General features: G+C 35.4%; 5 protein-coding genes, 1 non-coding gene and 1 pseudogene across 9 annotated transcripts; 6 read left to right on the top strand and 1 right to left on the bottom strand.

The window, feature by feature from the left end:
• The first annotated feature begins 1802 nt into the window (after positions 1-1802).
• Positions 1803-4471, top strand: LOC18041287. The gene is made up of 7 exons (XM_024182900.1): positions 1803-2272; positions 2431-2508; positions 2615-2757; positions 3036-3106; positions 3440-3535; positions 3744-3836; positions 3960-4471. Exons 1-7 carry the CDS (start codon positions 1820-1822, stop codon positions 4040-4042), a joined length of 1017 nt encoding a protein of 338 aa, XP_024038668.1. The 5' UTR covers positions 1803-1819; the 3' UTR covers positions 4043-4471.
• Positions 4472-4958: 487 nt separating this feature from the next.
• Positions 4959-8177, top strand: LOC18041792 (tafazzin). The gene is made up of 7 exons (XM_006433349.2): positions 4959-5363; positions 5901-6019; positions 6104-6169; positions 6295-6492; positions 6595-6713; positions 6913-7018; positions 7448-8177. The coding sequence occupies exons 1-7, from the start codon at positions 5135-5137 to the stop codon at positions 7973-7975; spliced, it is 1365 nt and encodes a 454-aa protein (XP_006433412.1). The 5' UTR covers positions 4959-5134; the 3' UTR covers positions 7976-8177.
• Positions 8178-8456: 279 nt separating this feature from the next.
• LOC18041793 (F-actin-capping protein subunit alpha) lies at positions 8457-12464 on the top strand. Its single transcript, XM_006433350.2, has 10 exons — positions 8457-8711; positions 8839-8954; positions 9601-9690; positions 9823-9887; positions 10287-10448; positions 10646-10724; positions 10842-10919; positions 11268-11342; positions 11420-11455; positions 12013-12464. Exons 1-10 carry the CDS (start codon positions 8612-8614, stop codon positions 12118-12120), a joined length of 909 nt encoding a protein of 302 aa, XP_006433413.1. The 5' UTR covers positions 8457-8611; the 3' UTR covers positions 12121-12464.
• A 250-nt stretch (positions 12465-12714) lies between these two features.
• Positions 12715-12786, bottom strand: TRNAE-UUC. The gene has a single exon. It is a non-coding gene; the product is annotated as a tRNA-Glu (tRNA).
• Positions 12787-13015: 229 nt separating this feature from the next.
• Positions 13016-17990, top strand: LOC18041080 (heparan-alpha-glucosaminide N-acetyltransferase). 4 transcript variants are annotated; one of them, XM_024184048.1, is made up of 14 exons: positions 13016-13033; positions 13617-13758; positions 13903-14040; positions 14194-14275; positions 14876-14952; positions 15111-15226; positions 15317-15434; positions 15803-15919; positions 16017-16108; positions 16470-16536; positions 16621-16702; positions 16783-16874; positions 17136-17279; positions 17692-17990. In XM_024184048.1, exons 2-14 carry the CDS (start codon positions 13618-13620, stop codon positions 17836-17838), a joined length of 1413 nt encoding a protein of 470 aa, XP_024039816.1. In that variant the 5' UTR covers positions 13016-13033; position 13617; the 3' UTR covers positions 17839-17990. The 4 variants fall into 4 exon arrangements, with proteins under 4 accessions (XP_024039816.1, XP_024039819.1, XP_024039818.1 ...); XM_024184051.1 differs by lacking the exon at positions 13016-13033 and adding an exon at positions 13204-13321; XM_006433353.2 differs by lacking the exon at positions 13016-13033 and having other exon boundaries at positions 13450-13758.
• A 349-nt stretch (positions 17991-18339) lies between these two features.
• LOC18041081 lies at positions 18340-20271 on the top strand (annotated as a pseudogene).
• A 1483-nt stretch (positions 20272-21754) lies between these two features.
• Positions 21755-24850, top strand: LOC18043189 (26S proteasome regulatory subunit 6A homolog). Its single transcript, XM_006433357.2, has 10 exons — positions 21755-21944; positions 22095-22211; positions 22530-22637; positions 22849-23040; positions 23138-23329; positions 23587-23705; positions 23815-23902; positions 24180-24299; positions 24398-24538; positions 24633-24850. The coding sequence occupies exons 1-10, from the start codon at positions 21828-21830 to the stop codon at positions 24708-24710; spliced, it is 1272 nt and encodes a 423-aa protein (XP_006433420.1). The 5' UTR covers positions 21755-21827; the 3' UTR covers positions 24711-24850.
• The last annotated feature ends 1675 nt before the right edge of the window (positions 24851-26525 follow it).

A 26525-nucleotide genomic window follows, 5' to 3' on the forward strand; every position in this document is an offset into this window, starting at 1 on the left:
CCTGATTTATTTTGACTTAGTAATAGCATGTCATATTATTATATGAACATTTTATTATTTTCTCTATAGCTGATATTCTTGTGATTGCTTCAGCTTTAGTCAAGATGACGAGTTACTAGTTTATCAAGGGTTGAGTGGGTATGTACATGTCTTAGTTAGTTTGATACAAATAATATAAGATTTGATAATGCAAGGTGGAGTGAACATGTACACACTTTATTGCTTAATTATATGTGGACATCTATACTGTATACTATGGAAAAATAAAAATGTGATTTTTATTGATATTTCTTATGGACAATAAAAATATGAAAATCCTGTCGCCGCCGGGTCAGGCTATAAGCCTGTATCCAATTACCATCCCTTCTGGCTGTGACTAAAGATGGCCAATGGGCCGAGCGGGACGTGGCACGACACGGCACGCAGGCCTTTAAAGCACGGCACGATTAGAGATGGGCCAAAGCACGGCACGCGAAAAAGCATGTAATAAGCACGGTTCATTGGTGGGCTAGCACGCGGCCCGTGAGCCATTAATAGCACGTGGGCCAAAATATATCTAAGTAAATTTTTTTAACAAAAAGTAAATATAAAATGTTATGAAATTAAAGTAAAATATCTTGAAATTAAATGTTTTAATATATTTTTTAGCATAGACTTTTAAAATTTAATTTAAATAATTAAATATTAGTTTAAATAAATATTCTAATTTTTTATGTTTATAATTTATTAAATGAATAAGTAAATATCATGATTTTAATAAATAAAATTATAAATATCATTATTTTATTTATGATATTTATTAAATGAATAATGTTATTTATGATATTTAATTTTATTTATGTTTATAATTTATTAAATGAATAAGTAAATAACTAAATATCATGATTTTAATAAATAAAATTATAAATATCATAAATTTATAAATTATAAATAAAAAATAATTTTTTTACAAAATTAATAATAAAATATTTTTCATATGAAATATTTTTCATATTAATATTAAATCATAACTTGTAAGTTGTGACCTATGATTTGTTATATTAATATTTCGTAGTTATGACTTATTGTAATGATTATTCGAGGATTGTATTTTTAATTTTAATTAATTATTATTATGATCTATGGAATTAAATTAAATTAAATTTATGTATTGTTGTGTTATGAATTATGATTGATTATTGTGAAATAAAATATATAGTTGTGAAATTGTGATAAACTAATAATAAAATGTTAATTGCTCTCTTAATAAAAATTAATATGATTATCAGATTATGAATATGAAATTATGAATATTATTATTATTATTATTATTATATTGGTGGGCTTAAAAAAGCACGTCAGGCACATGGGCTTGAATAAAGCACGTCAGATATGTAGATTTTTTTAAGCATGCTAAAAAAAAAAAAAGTTGGTGAGCTTTTTTTAGGCACAGCACGAGCGGGCTCGTGCCGGGCTCAACTGAAAAAAAAAGTCGGCATGGCACGGCACGGCCCACCAATTTAGTGGGCCGTGCCGTGCCGGCCCACGAGCCCTTGTGGGCTGACAGTTGGTGGGCCATATTGGCCATAGTTAGCTGTGACATTCTCTTTTAGTGCCGTTGAGTGAGATTTTGGGACGCAAAGTCTTTGTAGTAAATGTTTATAGGAATATAGGATCTTTCCTTAATAGCGTATTGCTAACAAAAAAACCATATCCTAAATTGATAAAATAGAAAAGGTCAGGGATCGGAATGTATTATTACTATTTTTATTTTTATTTTTTTTTAATTTAAACTTTGAATAGTCCGAACCCGAATTTGTCAACAGAAGAGAGTGAAGAAATGGGTCTTCAGTCTCTCTCAGTCCGGTTCACAATCTTTCTCTCCCTCTCCGTAACAGCCTCCACGTCAGCTTCGTCTTCGCTCTTTCCTTCTCTCAAATCACCACCACCACCACTACCGTCCATTCCTAAAGCTACACCGTCTGATCTGCTCTCTCTATTGGGTCCCACCTCCTCCATAAACCCTCTCGTTGCAAAAGAACTCAAGTCCTGCTTCAAGTTTCTTGTTCCCTTCACTCCAATCAAACGGCCCGAGATTGAATTTTGTGATGCTTTTTCTTACAGACGCAGTTTGAAAGATAAAAAATTTAATAGTGACAAGAGTAAAATAAGGGAAGATAATGAGCTCATTTGGTGGCCGCCCGAGCCCGTTCTTGAGCTGGCTCGCCTCGCTGTTGATTCTGGGGGAGACCCTGATGCCATTTATCGAGCTCTTGATCCTACAATGTTTCCTGTGAGTTATTGTTTCTTGTTTCTTTTATTTATAGACGCAAGTGTAGTTATTATTTTATTAAGTCAATTGGGTTGCTCTTAAAGATTATTTTTAGTCATTTTTATTTCAAAATTGGTATATGAGAGACTGAAAGATTGTTCATTTTACTAATGTTATAGGTGCCTGATGTTGAAGGGTCCAAAGAAAATAAATGTGAGCTAACCAGAACACCATACGGGAGGCGCTTCATAAGTGAGGTTAGAGTCAGATTTGAAGAAAACTTTCTTCCTTTATTGATGATGTGACAGTTAATTTTCTTGGTTTCTTGTCAAGTAAATTAGCAATTTTGTTGTTGGATTGCAGGACTTGAATTCATATCTTAGGTATTTATTTGATTTAATTGTTGCCCGGGGTCCAAGTGTTGGGTTGGATGTGTCATTGAATCGCTATGATTTATTTCATGGTCATCTATTTCTTGCCGTGGAAACCGGACGGCTTGGTATACTGTGAGTCGGCATCATCTTTATCATTGAATCATTCTCATGTTGTTAAATTCCATGAACGATTGCATTTGAGATGGAGTTGGAAGCACGGTTATTTTAATCCACTTGATTAATAGCATGAGTTATTAGCTTCCAATCAACTAAGAAATTCTATGATTTTTAGTATTTGCTTGTCATGTTTTGGTTAATTGTTCTTGACAAAAATATCTCTCGTTAATTGGCTTGTGTCATAATTTGAAAAAGTAGATTGCATCTTCTCACTAGTAGTACTAACTTGGCAGGTTTCATGCAAGAGAATACCCAGCTTACGATAAAGAAAAGTTTCCATATAACCTGGGTTATTGCCACAAAGGTAAAGTATACTGGGTAGTATCTCAAGTTTATGCCATATGGGTTTCGTTCAGATCTCCTACTTTTTTGGTATCGGAACATTTGAGTAGTTTCGGTTATTTATGAATCTCTGATTCTATCTCTAGCTGGAATTGACCTATAATAATGAAAAAATAAAACTAGAAAACTAAAATTTGTGATCTGATCACGCCACTGCCATACTGTGAATAATTTGACAGCCTAGTTCTTTTCTTTTCGCCTGAGTATGAAAGCAAATTTTATTTAGAGACAGAGATATATGGAATTTCCAGCAATTTTATCATATGATTTACGTGCTATTTTCCATTTTCCTTAGGATCCAATGTGACATATGATGATTCAATGAATCTGCGAAATATTCTATGGCTTGCTCCATTGCCGAGCAATTCCACCAAAGATTGGCTAGCCCCAGGTACGTCCTTCAACTGGCACCTGGTTTCAATGCTATGTCGAAAACAGTGTTTTTGGTGCTGTAGTATGTTTGCTTGATTTGCTAGAAGATCAAGTGGAATGTCTTTCGCAATCTTGATTCATGAAAACCTTTGCTGAAACGAAATTGAGCCAATCTTCACTTCTTACCAGTAGTAATAATCAGTTTGGCCGTGTTAATGATGTAACAGGAGTCCTGGTTGTTCTTGATGCCCGACCTGATGGAATCATATACAGAGACCTCGTACCTGAATATGTAAAGTTTGTGAGGACCATATATGAAGGTTGAGTTTTCATTGCCATTCCAGCTCTGTTTCCTTCCCAGAGTTTAAAAATGCAATTGTATCTGAAGTTTGGTATGAATCTATGAGATGCTTTAATAACAAGAACTTGTTGCTCTTGGTCAGATGAGTTTGGGGATATTGTGGCCGATGTCAACTACTTGAATGTTGGAAAACCAGTGCCTGATTATCAGATTTTCATTTGTTGACACTCATGTGATGAGCTTAATTTGACAAAGCTTCATATATGCTGTGAATCATACCACCACATGTGTTCATGCCTTGTCTCTATTAATGCAGTTGCTTTCTTCCCATGGTAGATGATTTGAGCCGGACTGTGACTAAGCTTTAAGTCTGTTCAAGTGGGAATAACAGCTAAAGAAATTTTGTCTACTCTTTATATATGGTGATGGGTGTGGTTTCTGAAGCAGTAATTCAGCCAAGCTCATGTGCTCTTGGATCAAATATGTATATCATTCATTCTTGTTACTCAACTCTCTTTCAACTTATCATCCATGTACTATGGTTGGTTGGATATTCATGTAGGATGCTAGAATAATCACATATTAACATGTCTTAAAAGACATTAATGAATGATTCTTCACACCTACTATTCTACTACCAATTAAGTTTATGATCTGAATTTGTAGGTTGGGTTTGTAGCTGTATGAGATTAGTCTTTCATGTATGTTATTAACTTATAGCATATGTCATATATTTTTTCCCCCCCGTTTTAAATGATAATTGACTCAACGCAAAATAAAACTTATCAAATAATTCTGTGAATTACTTCATATAGCAAGTGTAGAACTTTGGACATTTTGAAAAATGCTTATCTTCCGCTCAGTTATATTCCGCAAAAGAAGTATAAGAACTGGGCTTTCCTATCAGCTTAAACTTTGCTGAAAAAAATAGGAATAAAAACAGAAAATCAACCCGCTTGCTCTGGATACTTCTGGAAGTTACTATATATTTGCCTGTTATATTTAACTATCAAATATCCTGCCACGTGTATTAAAAAAAAAAGTCCTTCCACGTGTCAGCTTCAAGATGGGCCCACACCTCGATATTTCCTCGGACCCATTGTTAGCATGCTAACCAACTTATTGGGCCCAATTAAAAGTTGTGCGGACTATCCACATTTAGCCCAAGCAAAACACAAACCAATTTCTCCTTCGCCGCTACTCTCGCGCCTCTCTCTCACTGTTCCTCCAAATTCTCAAACATCAGATCAAAAGCTAAATCGCGTCAAAGTAAATTAGGGAAAAAAAAATACAAAATTTTGTTAAAAATTATTGAACATGAGCGTACAGAGAATAGAACGAGGAGATATGTGGAAGAACAAGGCACGTGCGCTTCAGCTGCAGCTCAGGGACCGCTTCCGTGTGGCAGTGGACAAGCATCGCCGCCGCCCGGCGATTTTTTCTCAAAATGGTTCATTTTCGTCGACCGTCGAACGCTGGTTACGTCTGTTCCGTGACTTCCGCCGTGATTCGCTCCCTTCCACTTCCACTTTTTATCGCAAGCGAGGTCTTCTTTCTCAATCTATAGAGCTTTTTATTATATAAGAAGCGCTTTTTTATGATGCTAAAAGCACTTTCAAGTGCAGTCTTCATAATGCAATGATACGAATGGATATTGTGAAAAATATTATTAAAAACCGTAGAGAACCTTAAAAAATAATATTTTACGTTTCTGCTTTTAGAAGCAAAGATTTATTATCTTAGATACTAACGAAGAATTGAATTTGGCTTGTTGTTTGAAAGAATGAAAGTACTTTTGATTAATTTGGAAAGTTTGAGAATTACTTTGCATAAATTATCTTTGGAAATTGAATGGTAATAGATTCATGGGTTGAATTTCATGAGCTTGGTTGAGTGTTTAAGTTATATGGTTTGTAAGTTTATTTGTTGAGAAGAAACTGTCAAGCTAATAAGTGCAGAAGAATAGATGTCGAACTGAGTGTGCTCTTTGGTCATTCTGTGTCTTTTATTCTTTATGTAGTTTTAAAATATTTGGTGCTTTGTGTCACTGCATTGTGATTCTCTGATATTCTTCGGTTTGCAGTGACTAAAGACTTAAATGCGGAGGAGGACTGTGTTATTCATCGTATGCTTCAAGCTGTGGCAGTTCCTGTCATTGGGAATGTCTGTCACATCTTTATGCACGGCCTTAATAGTGTTCAGGTTTTTTTTTTTTTAATACAAATTCTTTGCACCTGGTGCCTTTGCATTTTGATATTCATTGCAATTAATTTGGGTTTATGATAGGTGTATGGTTTGGAGAAGTTACATGATGCATTGTTACACAGACCCAAGAACAAGTCTTTAATAACAGTAAGTTTAACTCCTCTTCTCTCATGGATAAGCTAGTAGAATTTGGATGTTCTTACAAAGATTGCTCATTTGCTTGTACGCATTTCCATTTTCAAGCTGATATATGAACTGCTGCTCCTTTGCAGGTCAGCAACCATGTTGCTTCTGTGGATGATCCATTTGTTATTGCTTCATTACTCCCTCCCAGTGTTCTTTTGGATGCTCAGAACTTAAGATGGACGCTTTGTGCTACTGATCGGTGTTTTAAAAATCCTGCTACTACTGCATTCTTCCGAAGTGTCAAAGTGTTGCCAGTTTCTCGCGGTGATGGGATCTATCAGAAGGTATGATTTACAGATTCTACCTTTTAATTAGTAGCTCAAGAATGTTTATCAGCAGAGATTGGAAAATAAAGTTTATCGGCTTGCTTTCTTTGTATGCTGCAGGGTATGGACATGGCTATTGCAAAGTTAAATAGTGGTGGGTGGGTCCATATCTTTCCTGAAGGTAGTCGTTCACGGGATGGTGGAAAAACGGTAGGGTCTCCCAAGAGGGGTGTGGGGAGGTAAGAATTTGCTGGTGCATAAGTCTATTTATTGTCGTCCCCAATGGACAAGAGGTTTCCAGTAGTGATCACAGGCCAACTTAATTCTGTTTTAGAAATTTTTGAGTCTTCCCTTTTAGGCATGAAGAGATGTTTTTATTTTTAGTTCTGTGAGAATTTGTTTTCTTATTAACCATTGTATGCTAACACTCCACAATAGGTTGATCCTGGATGCAGATAATGTTCCGCTGGTTGTTCCATTTGTGCATACTGGGATGCAGGATGTCATGCCTATAGGAGCTACCTTCCCCAGGATTGGCAAGACAGTAAGTAGTCTCTCTATAGAAGGTTCTCAAACTCTTGCACCGAAATTAATTTGTAGATTTGTTTTGCCAACAAATTTCCTGTGGCCTGACATTTGTTCTTCAAATTTGAGTCCAACTTCTGCTATATATTCGGTGAAGTCCTAGCCTTGCTTCACTGCAAGTGAGGATTTACTCTTGGCCACCCTTTCCCTTCTCCCTCCCTCAGCCTTCTCCACAGGGCAGGCAAGATTACCAAGCTGCCATTACTTTTGGGAGGCTTTTAGATCATTGTATTCTGTGTAGTTGGTAATTCTTCCCTCTTGTGGTACTCTTGTGTCAAGGAGTCTATGGTTTTATACCTCCAAGATTCTAAAACTTCTATTTATTTATTCTTGTGGTTAGTTCCATATGACCAACTAGGCAAATAATATGACATATAATGTTTTGCAGGTAACTGTACTTATTGGGGACCCAATTGAGTTTGATGACCTTGTCGACGAGGAGCAAACCAAACATCTATCAAGAGGAAAACTGTATGATGCTGTAGCTTCAAGAATCGGTCATCAACTGAAAAAATTAAAACTCCAGGTTGACAGATTGGCTCTTGAACAACCAAGCGCTGAACGCGTGGCTGATATCTTGCATCAGGTCGACCGGGAGTCATTGGGATTGCAAAATCATTTACTTAATGAAGACTACTCACTAGCACAGGAAGCTCTGGTTCAATCCAAGCTGGACATTTCTCCTACACAAGAACGCTCGTTCTTCAGAATGAGATTATCATACGGAGATGCATTTGCTTCAAGGATGCGTGGCTACATGGATCCAACTGAGCTCATGGGTTTTGCAGCTAGAGGGTTGTTTATGAATGAGAGAACAACAGATATTGCTGCTATTGTTAGAGAGAGAGGCCCTTTGAGGGCGTGGAAACAATATATGGAAGCTAATTTGTTAGGAAAATGGAATCTGCTAATGTAAATAAAAAATTTTGGTGCTTACAACAAAAAAATTTTGGTTGGGAAAAATCAACATAATAATAAAATCAGAAAGAGCCAGTCCTGTATATATATTTGGTCTGTTTGTTGGACATTGCATCTCGAGTCTTTTAGCTGAGTTCGTGGAAATCTTGCAAAGGATTGTATTAACTTTGGATACTAATTAATAGATGTGACTGAGAGGATTGGCCCAGCTTCTTAACCTTTTTAGTGCACTCTGCTTAATTTGACCATCATTAAAAAATGATGACATTTTTTCACCAGAAGTTCAACTTTATTATCTAGTATTGAGGTTGCATCATAAAAGATTGTCAAGTGAATCGACGAACGATGAGATTTATTTTCTCTGTCTTCAATATTCACACGTGCAAAAACATAAAATCTCATTTTTTTTCACAAATACTCTTTTTTTTTTTTTTTAAGAAATTGAATTAATTAAAAAAAAAAAAGCGAAATTTTTTTATCTTGGTGCTGTAGTAATACTCACTCCACTCACCAAAATCATTTCGAGTCGCACATACTCGGGCCCGTTACAGATCATACATTACCCTTTTCTCCAAATAGTCACTGCATTTGTTTTCAAACCGACACCATTTTTTCAAAAGAAGAATAAAAATTAATGGCGGAAGAAGTAGAGCTAAACCCCAAGCAGAAGAAAGAGATCGCCAAATGGTTCCTCTTAAACTCTCCCGCCGGCGAAATCCAATACGTCGCCAAAGGTGTATAATATTTACTCCTTTTTTTGTATTTTATTTAATTTCTGTTATTTCAATTGGCATTGTTTTGTTTCGGATCCGTAGATATGTAAAGTTAATTAAGAAGCACATTCATTTCGATTTGTTACAGACTTAAGGTTAGTTCTAAACGACAACGAAGTGTACGACGAGGCGGTTTCTGAGTCGTTTCCTATTTACAACAAATCTCACATGATTTGCCTCCAAATGCCGGCAGGAGCGGGAGATGTAAGTCTTTTTTCATCATTATTTTTAATATTTTTAAAGCAGTAATGAATAAGAACTTTGGTGTGGATAAGGAGAATTAGTTTATTGCGTCCGGAGTTTGCGTTTTGGGATTACATAGTTTGTGGGGACAAAAATTAATGATAGGTTCAGATTTCATAGTGTTTTAATTTACTTCAGCTAGGTTAAACAATTTGCAAAATTCATCATTAGTAGTTGGTATTACTTTTGCAGATAAAAATTTGGATGCTTGTAATGTAATTAAAGTTTCAGTTTTGTCTTCGTTTACCAAGAGGATAGAAATATTTTGAGAATTGTATCGCAAAATAGTGTCCCATTTCTGTTACATAGGTTCTACATTGACTTAGCCTCGCTGTATGTTGCAAATGGGGTGCTGAGTGATGAATGATGATTTTTGCAAACTGTTTGATCTAACTGAAATAAGTTGAAACATTATAGCCTGAGCCTTTCATTGATTTTTTTTTTTTTTTTAAACGGTAGTTTGTGTGTAGACTGCCCCTTCTTGATGTTATTTTCAGATTTCCAGATTATATACCTTTCTGAAATATTTTTATCATATTTGATGCGCATACATTTTGAATCTTATCTCTTTTCTCTTTCTATTGCTGTTCTCTTTTTGCGTTTACAGGTGTTGGTAACATCATTTGGCGAGCTTGGTGAGAATGAGTATCTTGATCCTAGGACCGCCCAGGTTGCTATAGTTGACCATGTTAAACAAGTAAGTTCTGCCGTTTTTAAAAAATCTTACACTAGTACTTCTTATGTTAATAAAAAAGTATTGATGACTCATGATTTTTTTTATTTTATTTGGTTTGCCCATTTTTATGTTACTTTTGCTAAATTGGCTCAGGTTTGTACAGAAGTGAGACCTGCAACTGACGAGGAACTTTCATCTGCTTATGTTGAGGAATTCCGGTACCCTTTATTGCTCTCCTCTTTATAGATGTTTTCTCTTGAATATGTAGAAGTTGCTTCTTCTCTTGTATCATGTATATATAGTTCAAATGCCATAAGTTGTTTTACTAAATATACTCAATTTTGAATCTCAAAGTGTTTCACTATTTTGAGCTTAAAGATGTGTTTGTTGTGCAACTTTGATTCAGACATTCAGAATGTTAAATTTTTTCCTATTTTATTGTCCCATTACCTCCATTTTGGCATGTTGGCAATCCAAATTCATGTGAATTGGTTCTTGGGGTATCAATTTGTCGTGCAGTTTGATTGATAGTTTATTGCCTCATAGTTGTCAACTTCCATTGCTTAAACCCTACATATCTTGATTAAGCAATGGCCAAATTTTCTTTCTGGTGGCAGGTCTGCTCTGGATGTAGAAATACTTAAATATGCAGGTGAAGCTTATCCAAAAGGTGTATGTTCAGTTTATTGTACCAAGGGAAAAGAAGTGGAGGGACCAGGATTCAATTTTGAGCTCGTAGTGGTGATTTCTGCATGTAGACTTAGCCCGCAGAACTTCTGGTGTGTGAATCTATCAAATCATCTTGAATTGTTAGGATGCTTTTTCTTTGGTAATGCAGTTCAGCTTATGAGAACTCGCACAGGCTTTTTCTCGGCGTGTTTTTACTTTTTGTTAACCGATAATGTATCAGTTACCTAAGGGAAGCATACTTTTCACTGTAATGTTAACGGCCAATATATTTCTGGAATATTAACAGCAATGGAAGTTGGCGCTCAGTATGGACCATTGAGTTCCAAGATGAAGCACAAGTACTAGAAGTAAAGGGCAAATTGCAGGTATTTACGGTGATTTTGTGTTTTTCATGTCAGATTTATGACTTTCTGCTTCTCCACAATTGATATTTATATACTGGTAATGTAAATTTTTTTATTGGTCCATTATTCTTGTTCTAGGTGGGTGCCCATTATTTTGAAGAGGGCAATGTGCAGTTAGATGCAAAACATGAATGTGGAGATTCAACACTCTTTCAGGTAAGTTATCACAAAAATTCATGTCAATTTAATTAGGAATTTCTTTCTATCATGGAGCACTTTCTTTTTCTTTTTAATTTTTTTCAATTTTCATTTTTCAAACTGTAAGACTAAGGCTTAGGCCATTTATGAGTTATTGGCCAAGTACATGGCGTTCAACTTGCTTGGTCTTGATGCTAACAAGGTGGTAGGAATTGTAATAGGTCGCACAATTCTCTTGGATTTTTCGGCAATGTTGCTAATAAGCATCTTGTACATGAAGCTTATTGTTATTCCAGTACGTCAATATTTTTTTTGTTTTTTCATCATCCATGCATATTTTTTATGTTTATTTCTTATTTGTTTCAGTCCCCTGATGACTCTGCAATATCCATTTCCAACATCCTTCGTCACCATGAGACAGAGTACCTGGCATCTCTTGAGGTTCGCAATTTTCTCTTGATTTTCAAATGCTTGATTATTTATTTCTTAGTTCTTACTCTCAATTCTCACATTAACAGGTCTCTTACTCCAATTTGCCAGATAACACATTCAAGGTACCGTCTAGTTTGAGAAATATATCTGCTCAAACTTTCCTAATAGATTTTCTTAGATTTAGTAAACAAGATTTAAGCTAGGTTACTTTGTCTAGATCAGTTGTAAAATGTATGACTGTTACATGCCTGTTAGATGGTAATTCACTTGATTAAAAACTCAGAAGATGCTTTCCCTTCTACGCCACCACCCTCCTATAACGTGCTTGGTGTCATGTTTTTTTCTCGGTTTTTTTTGGGGGGGGGGAGGAACCTTTTTTTTTATCGTGTATTATTTCTTTCCTTCAGTTTTGCCTTCAAAAAAAAAAAAAAAAAAAAAAAGACTGTTTGAAATTGCCCTAAAAAGCCACTTGTTGACTATGTCCTGCATTTAGCTTTTGTTTCAATCATGTTAGTGTAGATCTTGTCCTTGGGTGATCAATTTCTAGTACCAAGTAGCTGACTCAACCCAAATATTTATATTTATTATCCATGGAATATGACAGTTGTGCTAGTTAAGAGTTAAGATGTAAATTTAGTTTTATTTCACAAGGCATCTAACACCTATGATTCTGCTGCAGGATCTTCGGAGGAAACTTCCAGTTACTCGTACCTTGTTCCCTTGGCATAACACTTCTCAATTTAGCCTAACAAGAGAAATCACAAAAGAACTTGGAATCGGAAAGTGAATATACCCTGCTAAAACCCAAAGCCATCCATGTTCTTGATGCGTAAAATTTGAGTTAGTTGAGTTCCCCAACTATTTGTAGCTTGCAACTTCAGCATACAAAATTCTTCCTCACTTTTTCGCCTCTTACCCTGCCTGGATTTGGTCATTTGCAAATCTGCCATCCCATTCATACCGTGTCAATAGAGATACATTTTAGTTGTGTATGATGCTGCTGGGTGTTGATTACAGTTCATGTATATCAGGAAATTTCATTTTCTCTGTGATGTTTGTCAAATATTTTGTAAAGTTGGATAACTCATATTTTGTGGAAATTAGAGCCCAACCTGATTTCCTAGTACTAATATATATATATACATATTTTGAAGTTACTAATTTGTTTAGCTCTCTATAGATAAATGACATTTAAGCTTCGAAATCCCACGCCCCACGGCATACGGTAGTAACTGATTGCACCAACAACCGTCCGTGTAGCTACACAAAAGTGGGAGGGACATGTGATCGGTCCAGCCCAATTCATAACCCATCAGATTGCAGACTGTCCATGGGCCTCAATCAAGCAAGAAAAGTCCATGGAATGGAAATTACAAAAAGTTTCCGTTGCCGGGAATTGAACCCGGGTCTCCTGGGTGAAAGCCAGATATCCTAACCACTGGACGACAACGGATCTTGTGCTATGACCGTTTACGGAAACTTATCTAACCCAAAAACCCGAATTTTTTTCTTCGTCTTATTCCTTTGTAATTAGCGACACAATGCATCTTTGTTTTTGTAATTTTATCCAGCTGGTGTTCGAGGAAGCATTATTACATTTTGTTTTTGATATATATGGAGTGTAGGTTGAGACATTGCTGAAGGCACAATCAAATCTTGTCCATGCTTTGCTGCTGTGTTTTGGCGTCAACTTGAGAATGGTGGTTCCACTTCCACAGCAAAAACAGATTCAGCAATTCACCCTTTTTAACCTTTTGTATTATTTGTTTATATCATTACCCGTTGTAAAATTTTACAACTTGATAAATGATACTTATATTCATAACTGAGTCGATATCTTGTATATAATTTCTGATTTTCTTTTTGTAATATTTTTCAATAATTTTTAGAAAATTGAAGGCATTTGTCAATTTTGCCACATGTGGTCAAAGACATTCAGCTTGTTCATTCTTATCTCACCAAAACCCCTTCTATCTTCACTGTCTTAGGTGAGATTATATTCTTTCCAAATTATCACGTGACCCACTCAATTATTTAAACATTATATTAACATTACAAGTTGTCACTTATGGACAAAGTGATTATGATAATTCTAAACTTAATTATGGCAAGAAATTATTGATTAATAAAAAAGTGAAATAAAACCGCTCTTGTTTTTTTGGGTTACTTTCCACAAGACAACTAACTTTTCTTCTCGTACGAACACCAAACTCAGGTTACTAGGAAGATTGTCCGAAATATTTCTCTGTCTATTTAACGCCGAAATTTTGGTATTTTAACAAGGATGTCCGAAATCAAAGCCGAAACAACGCATCACCACCCTCTCATCATATCGGAACCCGATGTTTCGGACCAACAAGAGAAGTCTCACCTCAAAACTCAGCGTCTCGCTTCACTAGACATCTTCAGAGGCCTTGCTGTGGCGGTATGTTGTTCTCGTTGACCCCCGTTAAATGACGGCTAAATTGTTGCTTCCTCTTTTTCAAGCTTTGAGCATTTGAAAATGCACTTTTTTTTAATTAATTTATGTTAAAATGAATAATCTGGTTGTAATTTTTTAAACACCCAGTTGATGATTTTGGTTGATCATGCTGGGGGAGACTGGCCTGAGATTAGTCATGCTCCATGGAACGGCTGCAACTTGGCTGATTTTGTTATGCCTTTCTTTTTGTTCATTGTGGGCGTGGCCATTGCACTTGCTCTCAAGGTTTGTTTTACACTTCTATTGAAAGTCTTTAGGCGCAAACTGATGTGCCAACAATATGATATTGTTGTACTGAGAAAGTTTATATGCTGATTCGTACATGCAATATTTTTGTTCCTTTAATTTTGTTGTTTTTCTTTCGAGTCTTTCCTGTAGAGAATACCAGACCGGGCTGACGCTGTTAAGAAGGTGATTTTTAGAACTTTGAAACTTCTCTTTTGGGGTATCCTGTTACAAGGTCAGTTTTATTTAATTTTGACTACTCTGCCTTCATTTTGTTGTTTGATGAACTTAAAAGTAAAATCCAATCTAGTGCTAACATGTTTAGGCTTTAAGCCAGTGTACATCTATGGCACGTATAATAAAACATTTCATCAATTTAAAGAGCATTCTTGTTTCTTTGTAGGCAATGACCAGTTGTTCGATGAAATCATGGTTTCACTTTCCCATTTTTTCAAAAAATTTTGAATTGGAAATGGTGATTGGTTGAGAATTGCTGTATATGTAGTGAAATGTGAATTAGGAGGTGGGAGTCTATTTGCATCTCTTTATTTTGGTTAAGGTTGTGGCCTTTGCATTGGAAGTATCAATCACCATTAGTAATGATTTGATCAGCTACATGTAGATAGAATCTAGTTGCTATTGTGAGTAAGTGATCGCTGCTTTACAATATCTGACAATCACATGAACATAGGGATGTAATTTCTTTCTTTCCAGGAAAGCCCAGGTGGTCTATCACAACCTATCAAATAGATAGATTATCAATCTTTTCTTTTTCAACCTGAAAAAGATTCATGAAGAAATATTTTGATATTAATTTGCTTCTTATCTTATCAAGGTGGCTTCTCTCATGCTCCTGACGAACTAACATATGGCGTAGATGTAAGAATGATAAGGTTGTGTGGTGTTCTCCAGGTAATGTGCCCTAAGGCTATATATTGTTGGCATTGTGTGCATAATTCAATGCCTTTTTCTTTCCCTCCTTCCCCCCCCCCCAAACCCCCCCCCCCCCCCCCCCCCCCCCCCAACCTTTAATAAATGGATCTATGTAGTAATTGGCTTTTCTGTTATAGAGGATAGCATTGTCATATTTGTTAGTGTCTCTGGTGGAAATCTTTACAAAAGATGTGCAAGACAAGGATCAATCCGTAGGCCAGTTCTCTATTTTCAGGTTATATTGTTGGCATTGGTAAGTTCATAATTCTGTATTTTTTCCTGATTTAACATTAGCGATCATACTTGTGGTACTTCCACTCCATTTTTCTTTTCAAATTTGCAGGTTGATGGCTGCATGTGTACTCGTAGTTTACTTGGCACTACTTTATGGTACATATGTTCCTGACTGGCAATTTACTATTATTAACAAGGATAGTGCAGATTATGGGAAGGTCTTCAATGTAAGCCACCTAGTTTCCATACCCATATTATCGAGTCGTAATTTTCTTTTGAGATGTTATTGCTACTTTTTTTTGGATGATGTTTTTCTGGGCCTAAAATTTTTCTTATCGAGGGTTGATTAGTGTTTGTTAATTTCACTGGCCTGGGGGTTCACCTGAGGAAAATGAAAATCTAACTTCTGATATCATTATGTATTGTTTAACTATCCAAAGATGGTGACAATGAATCTTGTAAACATTAACACCTTTTTGCAGATTTGTATATTTTCCTCTCATCATAGTGCTGGTACTAAGCAATGTTACTACCTGCTTTGCTTAGTCAAATTTTAGGCTTTCTATTCATTTATGTCAGCTTCTATTATTTTTAGGTCACTTGCGGAGTGAGAGGAAAGCTCAATCCTCCATGTAATGCAGTGGGGTATATCGACAGAAAAGTGTTAGGAATCAATCATATGTATCATCGTCCGGCATGGAGGAGATCTAAAGTGCGTAGCAAGCAGACAAAACATCTCTTTAAATTTGAAGTTACTAGTTATAGTTGATTGCAATTAGAAGTGTTTAATATACCATGTAGTGCCGCAGGCTTGCACTCAAGATTCCCCATTTGAGGGGCCTCTGCGAAAGGATGCTCCATCTTGGTGTCATGCACCTTTCGAACCCGAAGGACTCCTAAGGTTTGTTGGACATCATTCAATCTATATGCACTAAAAATGTATGTTAAGATAGAGAAAAACTCATGTTTTGTAACCAATAGGAAGGGCTTGAGCCTTATTTCTTATACCGTCTAAAAGCTTTCTTTTGTGGGAATTATGTGATGGACTAAAGAATTTTTCAGAAAGCATGAAGTCTTCCTCTGAATCATTATATTAAAACATGTGTTTCACGTCTTTATGTGCATGATTTATAGCACTTGAAGCTATTGAGTGCTCCAATCCATCAATAGCTATGAGTATGTCCGTGGTGATTTCAGTTCCAAAGTTATGCTAATAAAAATTGTTCTACTTAATTAACATATGGATACACCTTCAATTGCAGCTCAGTATCTTCCATCCTCTCTACCATTATTGGTGTGCATTTTGGACATGTGATTATACATACGAAGGTGAGGTCCACTATTCTAGTTAATAGTGTACTGCTTAGAACCAGCATATCTCGATTCAGTCCTCTAATTAATTTTCTGTTGCAGGGTCATTTGGCTAGACTGAAACAGTGGGTTACAATGGGATTTGCTCTTCTCATTTTTGGACTTACTCTACATTTCACAAATGGTGAGCATGGGAGCGGGAAATTTTCCACAACTTGTGTTTGTTTGTTCATCTATTCTAAAGTTATTCTGTTTCAATGGCAGCCATTCCTTTGAATAAACAGTTGTACACTTTAAGTTATGTGTGCGTAACATCTGGAGCAGCAGCATTGGTTTTCTCAGCCATCTATGCCTTGGTATGATGCCGTTTTAAAAATGTGATGTCTCAATAGATCATTTTGTAATGAATATGTAAGGTTCCATACTAATCACTTCTGATATGATAATAGTGAGAAACATATTTTAGCTCTGCTACTGTAGTTTGGCCACTGTAATTAATGATGCCGTTTATCCTCAAGCACAGGTTGACTGCAACATATTTGGGCCCTGGACATAGTCAGTTGTTGGACTGTCTTATCTAATTTGGTGTGAACCTTGTAAAATATTCTGTTCTACAGGTTGACATATGGAATTTGAAGTACCCATTTCTTCCATTGGCATGGATTGGCATGAATGCTATGCTTGTTTATGTGATGGCTGCTGAAGGCATCTTTGCTGGTTTCATTAACGGGTGGTATTATGGTGACCCACATAATACACTGGTGTGTTTTCTCTTCATTATATCATATATTTTGCATTCATTTTTATGGGAGCTACGAAAATTTCTATATGTTCAGTTTTGTAACTTGAGTTGGAAGTTCCAAAGCTTAGTTGATAATATCCACTGAACTTTAAGGCTTTAAAATTTTCAGCTAGATTTATGTTTGGCTGGCCAATTCTTGATGCTTTATGAACAGCTGATTGATCCTGTAGTTATTACTTATGTTAGACCTTTGAACCATTTTTTGGCATTAGCATTTCTGGTTTAGGAGGTCTAGTTCGATATAGTTGAACACTTCCAAGACCAAATTATTTCCTTTTAAGCATTTTTTCCCCTTTTTATCACCATTTTGGTTGTTAGTTGTTACATTAACATCCCAAAATTTAACAGAGAATTGCATTGTACTGTGGCAGCCATACTGGATCAAAAAGCACGCTTTCCTTGGAGTTTGGCGTTCACGAAAAGTCAGCACTATTCTTTATGTCATCTTCGTAGAGATCCTGTTTTGGGGTTTAGTCACAGGCATTTTGCATCGGTTTGGAATTTATTGGAAGCTTTAGTTTGTTTTGAGAATGAATGTACACATATTTTCTTCTTCTGGATGTAAATTCACTTGTGCTTTTTTCTCCTCTCACACCAGAACAAAGCTATTGATCTTTATTAATGTCATCGCCTTTTATTTATTCCCCAATTATTCTCAATGGGGCTAAAATCTTAACTTGGTCTACACGCACATAAAAGAAAGTGGAAATCGGTTTCACCGCATACAAACATTTTCTAAAGAAGATAAGAATGTCAAAAAATGGAATACAATATATTAATTATGTCCCCATCAAGATATTAGTAAAAGTTGTATAACGTGTCTTGTTCTCCAATATAAATTATCAAAATCTTGGACTTGGAACGATTAATACATATTTAATCTTGAATTTTGATTTCTTGTCAATAAAGAAATTTTAAACAAAGATTTGAAGTCAAATATCAGACGGAGCTTCATGTGTAAGTTTAGGCATGGCATAAGCATTAAAGCATACATCATATCAAAGTTCAAAAGAGCAAGCATGGGTGGATTTGTGCTATACTACTGTTTTGTAATATGCTCATTGTTGCTGGTCCTCTATGGGGTTGGTAGATTTTGGGTGAAGCCCAAAAGAGTAGAGAGGAAATTAAAGCAGCAAGGAATTGCAGGGAGGCCCTACAAGCTTCTGATTGGAGACGTGAAAGAATTTGTGAGGCTGATAACTGAAGCATGGTCTAAACCAATTAATTTAAGCCACCAGATTGTTCAAAGAGTGGATCCATTCACACTAGACAATGTACAAAAATATCGTAAGTTAATGCCAAATCTTTTAAAACTTCATTTGCTTACTCTTTAATGTCGGTCTTAAAATACAGGGAAAATATCCTTTTGTTGGGCTGGAACAACCCCGAGGCTGATAATTAAAGATCCTGAATTGATGACACAAGTTCTGTCAAACAAGCAGGGCCACTTTCAAAAGCCACCACTCAATCCTCTTATTCTTATTTTAACTAGAGGATTGACAACTCTAGAGGGTGAGGATTGGGCTAAACACAGAAGGATAATCAATCCTTCCTTCCATCTTGAGAAACTCAAGGTATCAATATTCCAGTGTACATTCTCATGTACTTAAATAATTTACAACTGATCATTTTTGGATTAAATCTTATAGGTGATGATTCCGGAATTTGCAACCAGCTGCAGAAATATGATTCAGCAGTGGAACCAGATGATTGGTAGCCAAGAAAGTTGCGAGTTAGATGTTTGGCCCCAATTTCAGAAGCTTACTGCAGATGTTATTTCACGGGCTGCATTTGGAAGCAACTATGAAGAAGGGAAACATATCTTTCATCTTCAAAAATAGCTGATACAATTAACTCTTGAAGCCATGCAGACATTATACATCCCTGGTTTCAGGTGCATATATAGTATAAACTCTATGGTCTTCCTCTTCGGATGAGTATTACATGTAAGTTATACGCTCTAATCTCTGAACTGTAGATTTGTTCCAACAAAGAAGAACAAAAGGAGAAGGCGATTGAACACAGAGATCACGGCGATGCTAAGAAATGTGATTGAGGGGAAAGCAAATGCGCTGAAAACAGGAAAATCGAGGGTTGATGACTTGCTTGGCTTGCTCTTGCAGTACTGTGAAAACGAAAATGAAAGTAGCACAAGGACTATAGGGTTGACGATTGAAGAGGTGATAGAGGAATGCAAGGCGTTCTACCTAGCTGGCCAAGAAACTACCTCAAGCTTGTTAACATGGACGGTGGTAGTGTTAGCCATGCACCCTGACTGGCAAGAAAAGGCGAGGCAGGAAGTTTACAAGCTTGTCAAAACAAGGAACTGGATTTCGAAGCTATAACCCACCTCAAGACTGTGAGTAACTAATCATGTATTACATTTAAGACCTCAATTTGTTCACTGTATTGGCATAATCAAATGATAATGTGCCTGTAGGTAACCATGATACTATACGAAGTGCTAAGGTTATATCCACCTGCAATTGCTCAGTATCAACATACCTACAAGCAAACCAAGATAGGGGAAATCTCGGTTCCCGCTGGGGTTGATATAATTCTACCTACACTGCTCGTTCATCATGATCCTGAGCTCTGGGGTAACGATGTAGACGAATTCAAGCCAGGGAGATTCTCTGAAGGAGTGTCCAAGGCTTCTAATAACGACCAATTAGCATTTTTTCCTTTCGGCTGGGGACCAAGGTCTTGTATCGGCCAAAATTTTGCCATGCTAGAAGCTAAGCTGGCTTTGGCTATGATTCTACCAAACTTCTCATTCCAACTCTCACCTTCCTACTCCCATGCTCCTCATACTGTCATGATTCTTCAACCACAACATGGAGCTCAAATTATATTACACAAACTCTAAGTTGTAACCACACTGTAAACAGAAGAAATCCTCTGATGTTATATGTTGTCATTTGATATAAAAATATCCTGAATAAATAAGATTCCGCAAATTTATTACATTTGCTACAAATTTGTTCTTGTGCCATATTATTGCCAGATTTTTGTGAACAGCTCTTTTATCGGGTTCAAGCTGAAAATTATTGAATGTTCAATTAGACATCGTCGATACAAGGACAATTGCTGAATCCCAATGTCGTATTAGTGCCTGTATTACAATTTTTAATGGATTTTCACTTAGTGCTTTATATTTTTTAGTCGCTTTGTGATTTTCATTGTATATTTTGAGTATCATATTATCAAGGGCTAGAACAGTCTTATGCATGCGATTTTCATTTTGCAATTTTCTTTTGAAAATTTACAGTTATTGGGGAAATTTTATCAAATATTGCTAGATGTATTTTCTTTTAAAAATTTAAAAAATCCAAATCCATAAGTTTCAGTAGAGCCAACAAACTGGGTCATCGGATCGCATTCATATCGTATAAAATTTACGCAAATTTAAACACAATTCATTTAATAATTATGTCAAAATATTAAAACTTGAACCGACATGAAAAATAAATCAGTGACTTAACACAACTCATTAACATGTTGAATACCTATTTATTATGATTTACATCAAATATTTCGCACTTATTTGACAAAATTGCACTCTTTTACATATTTAAATAATATTATCTATTGACATTATAAAACATACATGTGTACCAAAATGTTACACATTTACCCCATTAAAATTTTAAATCTATCTAAAATTTTACAAAATGAAACATTATATTAATGTTCATTCTTCATAAATATTTGTGTTATTAACCGAGTACATGGGTCAAAAACTTGAACCTTAATCCGATACAAAAGAAAAATTGTGTTAACTCGGACCCAACTTATTTAATAATCATGTTAAATTTGTGACTTAAATTCATTTATTCGTGTCATGTTCATGTCGAGTAAACAAGTCATGTTAAATTTTGCCAATTGTAGGCTTCAATTTTTGAATTTGTAAATCAAGGTTTTTTTGTATTTTCCTTCCTCATTAATATAAATAAAATCCTACGAGTGGTTCGGCAACCTCATGCCCTCAAAGCTGCGGTTTAATAGGCTCGATCTAGGATTGTCCTAATAGATTTTTAATTGAATAATGATATAAGATCGAAAATAATGTAAAATTTAGTACAAAAGCACAAACAATAAACTAAAAAAATTATATTGTGGTATTTTTTTACTTTTTTTTTGGTGTACATGCCGTTGTTTCTAATTATAAATATAAAGTGGATTTCTAATATACATATAAAAGATATATACGAATAAAATCCTACCTTACATAAATAGTAGCACATGAACCCGATATACAAAGTTTATTAATGAAATTTTAAATATTCAGATTTTTATTTATTTTTATTTAGTTTTCCTAATGCGATTTTAAATGAACTGCCGACCTTCTTTCCCTTGCACAAAAGTTCAACTCGGGGTGAACTTGGAAAAGCCCGGTCCAGGCCCGCATATTGCCATCCTATACAAGAGTACCACTAAAAGCTCTCTCTGTGTGTACGCCATACGGCATCTCTCGCAAAATCTCTCAAAAAATCAATAATCAATCATGTCTACGGCCATGGTCGAAGATTCTAACGTCGAAGATGATCAATTGTTGTCGATGACTACGGACGATATTATCCGCGCCTCGCGTCTACTTGATAATGAAATCCGCGTTCTCAAGGTACGTACGTGCCATTTTCTCTCTTTATTTTTTTTCCCCCTCTAAAATGAAGTGGGTTTTATTCATATATGTATTCAAATAACTGAATTGATAATTATTTTTTTTCCTGATTTTGGGTTTAAATTACTTGTTGTTTTGATGGGGTTTTAGGAAGAGTTGCAAAGAACAAATCTTGAGTTGGATTCGTACAAGGAAAAGGTTAAAGAGAATCAGGAGAAGATTAAGCTCAACAAGCAGCTTCCTTACTTGGTGGGAAACATTGTTGAGGTAATTTTCCCAGTTCCTTTATTTTTTGTGAGTTTAATTTTAATTCAAAATTTCAATCCTTTTTTCCCCAATTTATGGTATTATGAGTAAAGCTCAAAGCTTTTTATTTAAGCATAATAATTTTAAGTTAGAAGATTTTTTTTTTCAAAAAAAAAGAAAAAAAAATCTCAAAGCTGTTCTTCCCTGAAGAAAAACCGTGTTATTTGAGTGTAATCGCTAGCAGCTGCTAGTGGAAAAGGAATCATATATAAGTTTTACTGCTGTCAGATACTGAGATTGTGAGGTTGGGGCTTGGACCTTGATCTTTTATGTCTTTAGATTTTGGAGATGAATCCTGAGGACGAGGCCGAGGAAGATGGTGCAAATATTGATCTTGACTCGCAGAGGAAGGGTAAATGTGTAGTGTTGAAAACATCTACCCGTCAGGTGAGCCTCTTATCTTCTAATAGTATCTGTCTATGTCTGCTTGTTCCTCTATGTATAGCAGTAGAGCATGTCTATATGATTAAATTGATTGCTGATTAATATTGCGTCTGAAAACTGTTTCTGCTTTGTTGGTTAGATTTTAATTAAATTTCTTGTTCCCTGTTGAAGTTTTAATCCCGATGCCAAACAAATAATTTGAATTTATCTACAGACCATCTTTCTTCCAGTAGTTGGGCTTGTTGATCCTGATAAGTTGAAACCCGGTGATCTGGTTGGAGTGAATAAGGATAGTTACTTGATTTTGGACACACTGCCTTCTGAATATGATTCGCGGGTGAAGGCAATGGAAGTTGATGAGAAACCAACCGAAGATTATAATGACATTGGAGGGCTAGAGAAGCAGGTATGTTGATGATTCATGCTTAATAATATAATACTGAGTGGTGATTATTTATGCGAATTATCTGATGTCTTTTTTTTGCATTTGTCTGGTATGACAGATCCAAGAGCTCATTGAAGCTATTGTGCTGCCAATGACACACAAAGAGCGTTTCCAGAAGTTGGGGGTTCGTCCACCTAAAGGAGTGCTTCTATATGGACCTCCCGGTACTGGGAAAACATTGATGGCTCGTGCTTGTGCAGCACAAACAAATGCTACCTTTTTGAAGCTCGCAGGCCCTCAACTAGTCCAGGTATGATTTTCTTTTTCATTCTCAAACTCATTTTTCCTTTCAAGTAAATATATTTTGGCACTTTTTTCGTGGCAATTTGTAATTTGTCTGGGAATTATTTGTTGTGTTCACTCTTCTAGATTGCCCATTATTGGCTTACTATGTGTCCATTGATCCATTGATATTAACAGCTGGTGCTTAATCATTGAGATCTTTGTAGTTATGATGCTTGCTATTATTTGTGTACTTACTAATGAACTTACCTTGAGTATGTATAGATGTTCATTGGAGATGGAGCCAAACTAGTTCGTGATGCCTTTCAACTTGCAAAGGAGAAGTCCCCCTGCATTATTTTCATCGACGAAATTGACGCAATTGGTACAAAGCGGTTTGACAGGTAAACCATATCTTTAAGTCATTATATAACGTGCAATCAAGTTGTTGTTATTGGTGTGTGGGGGTTTATTATTGAGGTTTATTCTTAAATAGCCTCACTGTGACTGCAGTGAAGTGAGTGGAGACAGGGAGGTGCAGCGAACTATGTTAGAGTTGCTCAATCAGCTCGATGGATTTAGCAGCGATGATCGGATTAAGGTGTGTGAAGGCTCATACATATGCCAGATTTTCTTATTTACTCCCTTTATGGTCGTCCAGACATGAGTACAAGTTCTTTCAACGTTTTAATTCTTTTTGCAGTGTAAATTTGAGTTCTTCATGTGAGAGGGATGGAAATTTTGCTTATCTAGGATACTGTCTCTGACATTTGGTGTTTTGTGACTAAATGAACTGTAGTGTGGCACTTGGAATTAGATCATCCCATTTCTATTTAGGATGCTTGATTTCGCTAACAATAACTTCCTTTAAATTTCAGGTCATAGCAGCAACAAATCGTGCTGATATCCTGGACCCTGCTCTTATGCGATCTGGCCGTTTGGATCGCAAGATCGAGTTACCACATCCGAGTGAGGAAGCTAGAGCTCGCATTTTGCAAGTATGTCTCTTGGAAATGCTTTCTTAAATGATTTTGTGTATGTTGTATTTTCTCTCGCATTTAAATTCTTATCATATTTCCTTTTATCGATCCTGTAGATCCATTCGAGGAAGATGACTGTTCACCCGGATGTCAACTTCGAAGAACTTGCTCGATCCACTGACGATTTCAATGGGGCACAACTAAAAGCTGTTTGTGTTGAAGCAGGGATGCTTGCTCTTCGCCGTGATGCGACTGAGGTACCCCTCTCTCCCCCTTCTGCCACAGAGTAGCGGGGCTTTAAGCTTTTTGAAGCAAAGCTAATTTGAGTATTTGGATTGTTGTCTCATATAGGTCAACCATGAGGATTTCAATGAAGGTATCATTCAGGTGCAGGCTAAGAAAAAGGCTAGCTTAAACTACTATGCATAGACACATCCAAAGGCGAAGTTTTAGCCTCTACTTCAATTGGTAATTAATATATTTTGGGTTGAATATTAAAAAATGGGTATTAAACATTGTCTTTGTACTGTACATAATATGTTATAATAAGAAGTGAAACTCCCAAGTCAGCCGCGTGATAATTTTTTTTAATGTGATGAAAGTCAAACTGTTACTCTTGAGATATTTTTACTCGTGTTAGAGGATGTATGTTGATGGAAAGGAAATGCGACGGTACCATATACGAGAGAGTTTTGCAAGTTTCACCGTGAATTTGTTTGCAGCAAGATAATTGATGAATGATTTTAGTTTTCTTTTTCCAGTACTGAGATTTATATATTGATCATCACCTGGCTTCAATTACTCTCGCCATGGCTTAGTCTAATGAATTGCGCCTATCAAGACTGTTCTGTATAACAAGACTAGCTCAAGTTAGGTTGGACAAACCCTTTTGGAGTGTCTTTTTTAAAATAAATAGATAAATAAATAATAATAATAATAAGTGGATAATGTCTAGTGGAAACTTCTTGCTGAAGATTTTTCTGAAGTTATATAGCTAGTAATGATGATGAAGCATATTATATTAGGGTCATATCATTTTACATTTTATGTAACATGCAGTAATCTTTGAGTTGTCACTTAAAATTAAAAAGTCATAGCATGTGAAACAATTGAATTATTATGGGTGATAACTCGTGCATTTACTATGTCGTACAGGATGGGTAACATGGTTCACCCATTATATTATTGCCATTTGCTTTATTCTCTTAAAAATGTGGGACACATGCAATGATATATTTTGTTATATTAGCTTATAACAACAAAATTTGTAAATTTGTACAAATTTTTTTACATGTATCTTGTAAATTTGTACAAAAATTTTTACATGTATCATTATTATTTATATATAAACTTAAAAGGTAGCGTTATTTTGATATATTATAAAACCTTTTAATGTGTACTAAAGAATCAATATTTATATGATGCGATATTTCGCTCAATTGTTCAATTAATAAAGCACCATCAAGCCAGTCGAAAGTGCAAGTATTAATTTCAAATAAAAAGAAAAGAAATTATGCATAAATTTGTAATCCCTTCACGAACTTTCTTTCATGCAATATTAATTTTTTTTCGGCCACCAAACATGTGACAATATCTTTCAAGGCTTTGTTTATATGAAATTTCTATAGATGCAAAAATCTGAAAAATCAAATTTTTTAATGCATAACTAAACCTTAAACTACTAGTTACTAATGAAATTCCAGAAGGGAAAAAAAGTGAATTATTTAAAGATAATAAAAAAGAAATAAAAGCACAAATTTCACAGGAAAAAAATTAAATGTTCCAACTAAGGCATCTGTTCCGATATCATGATTTTAAAAAACATTAAACAGGACATAACCAAACTCCAAATCTCCAGTACATGATATTAATATTTATTATCAGCGACAAAGTTTGCACATTTTTTTAAGGTGAACTAAAATTCTTTTAATTACTGTACATGGTTAGAGCGTAAAGATATTTTTGACTTTGCACTATAAAATATAAATAAATTATAACAAAAACAAACCCCATGACCTTGCACAATAAACATTAAAATAAAAAAAAGTAATGAAAATTTGTTCATCGCCGTCTCTCTCTTCCTTCTCATCTCTCATTAAAACGTTAAAATAAAATTCTTATTTCTTAAAAGTTAAAATCAGATAATTTCTTCTTTTCATCATTTCCTCCAAATTTGTAAAACAAGCAGCCCTCTTTTTCTTTAAACTTTGGAACCCTTAGTTGGTGCTACCTGTTGTGCAAATT

The sequence above is a fragment of the Citrus clementina genome, unplaced genomic scaffold (genome assembly GCF_000493195.1).
Source record: "Citrus clementina cultivar Clemenules unplaced genomic scaffold, Citrus_clementina_v1.0 scaffold_5, whole genome shotgun sequence".
Classification (NCBI taxonomy): domain Eukaryota; kingdom Viridiplantae; phylum Streptophyta; class Magnoliopsida; order Sapindales; family Rutaceae; genus Citrus; species Citrus x clementina.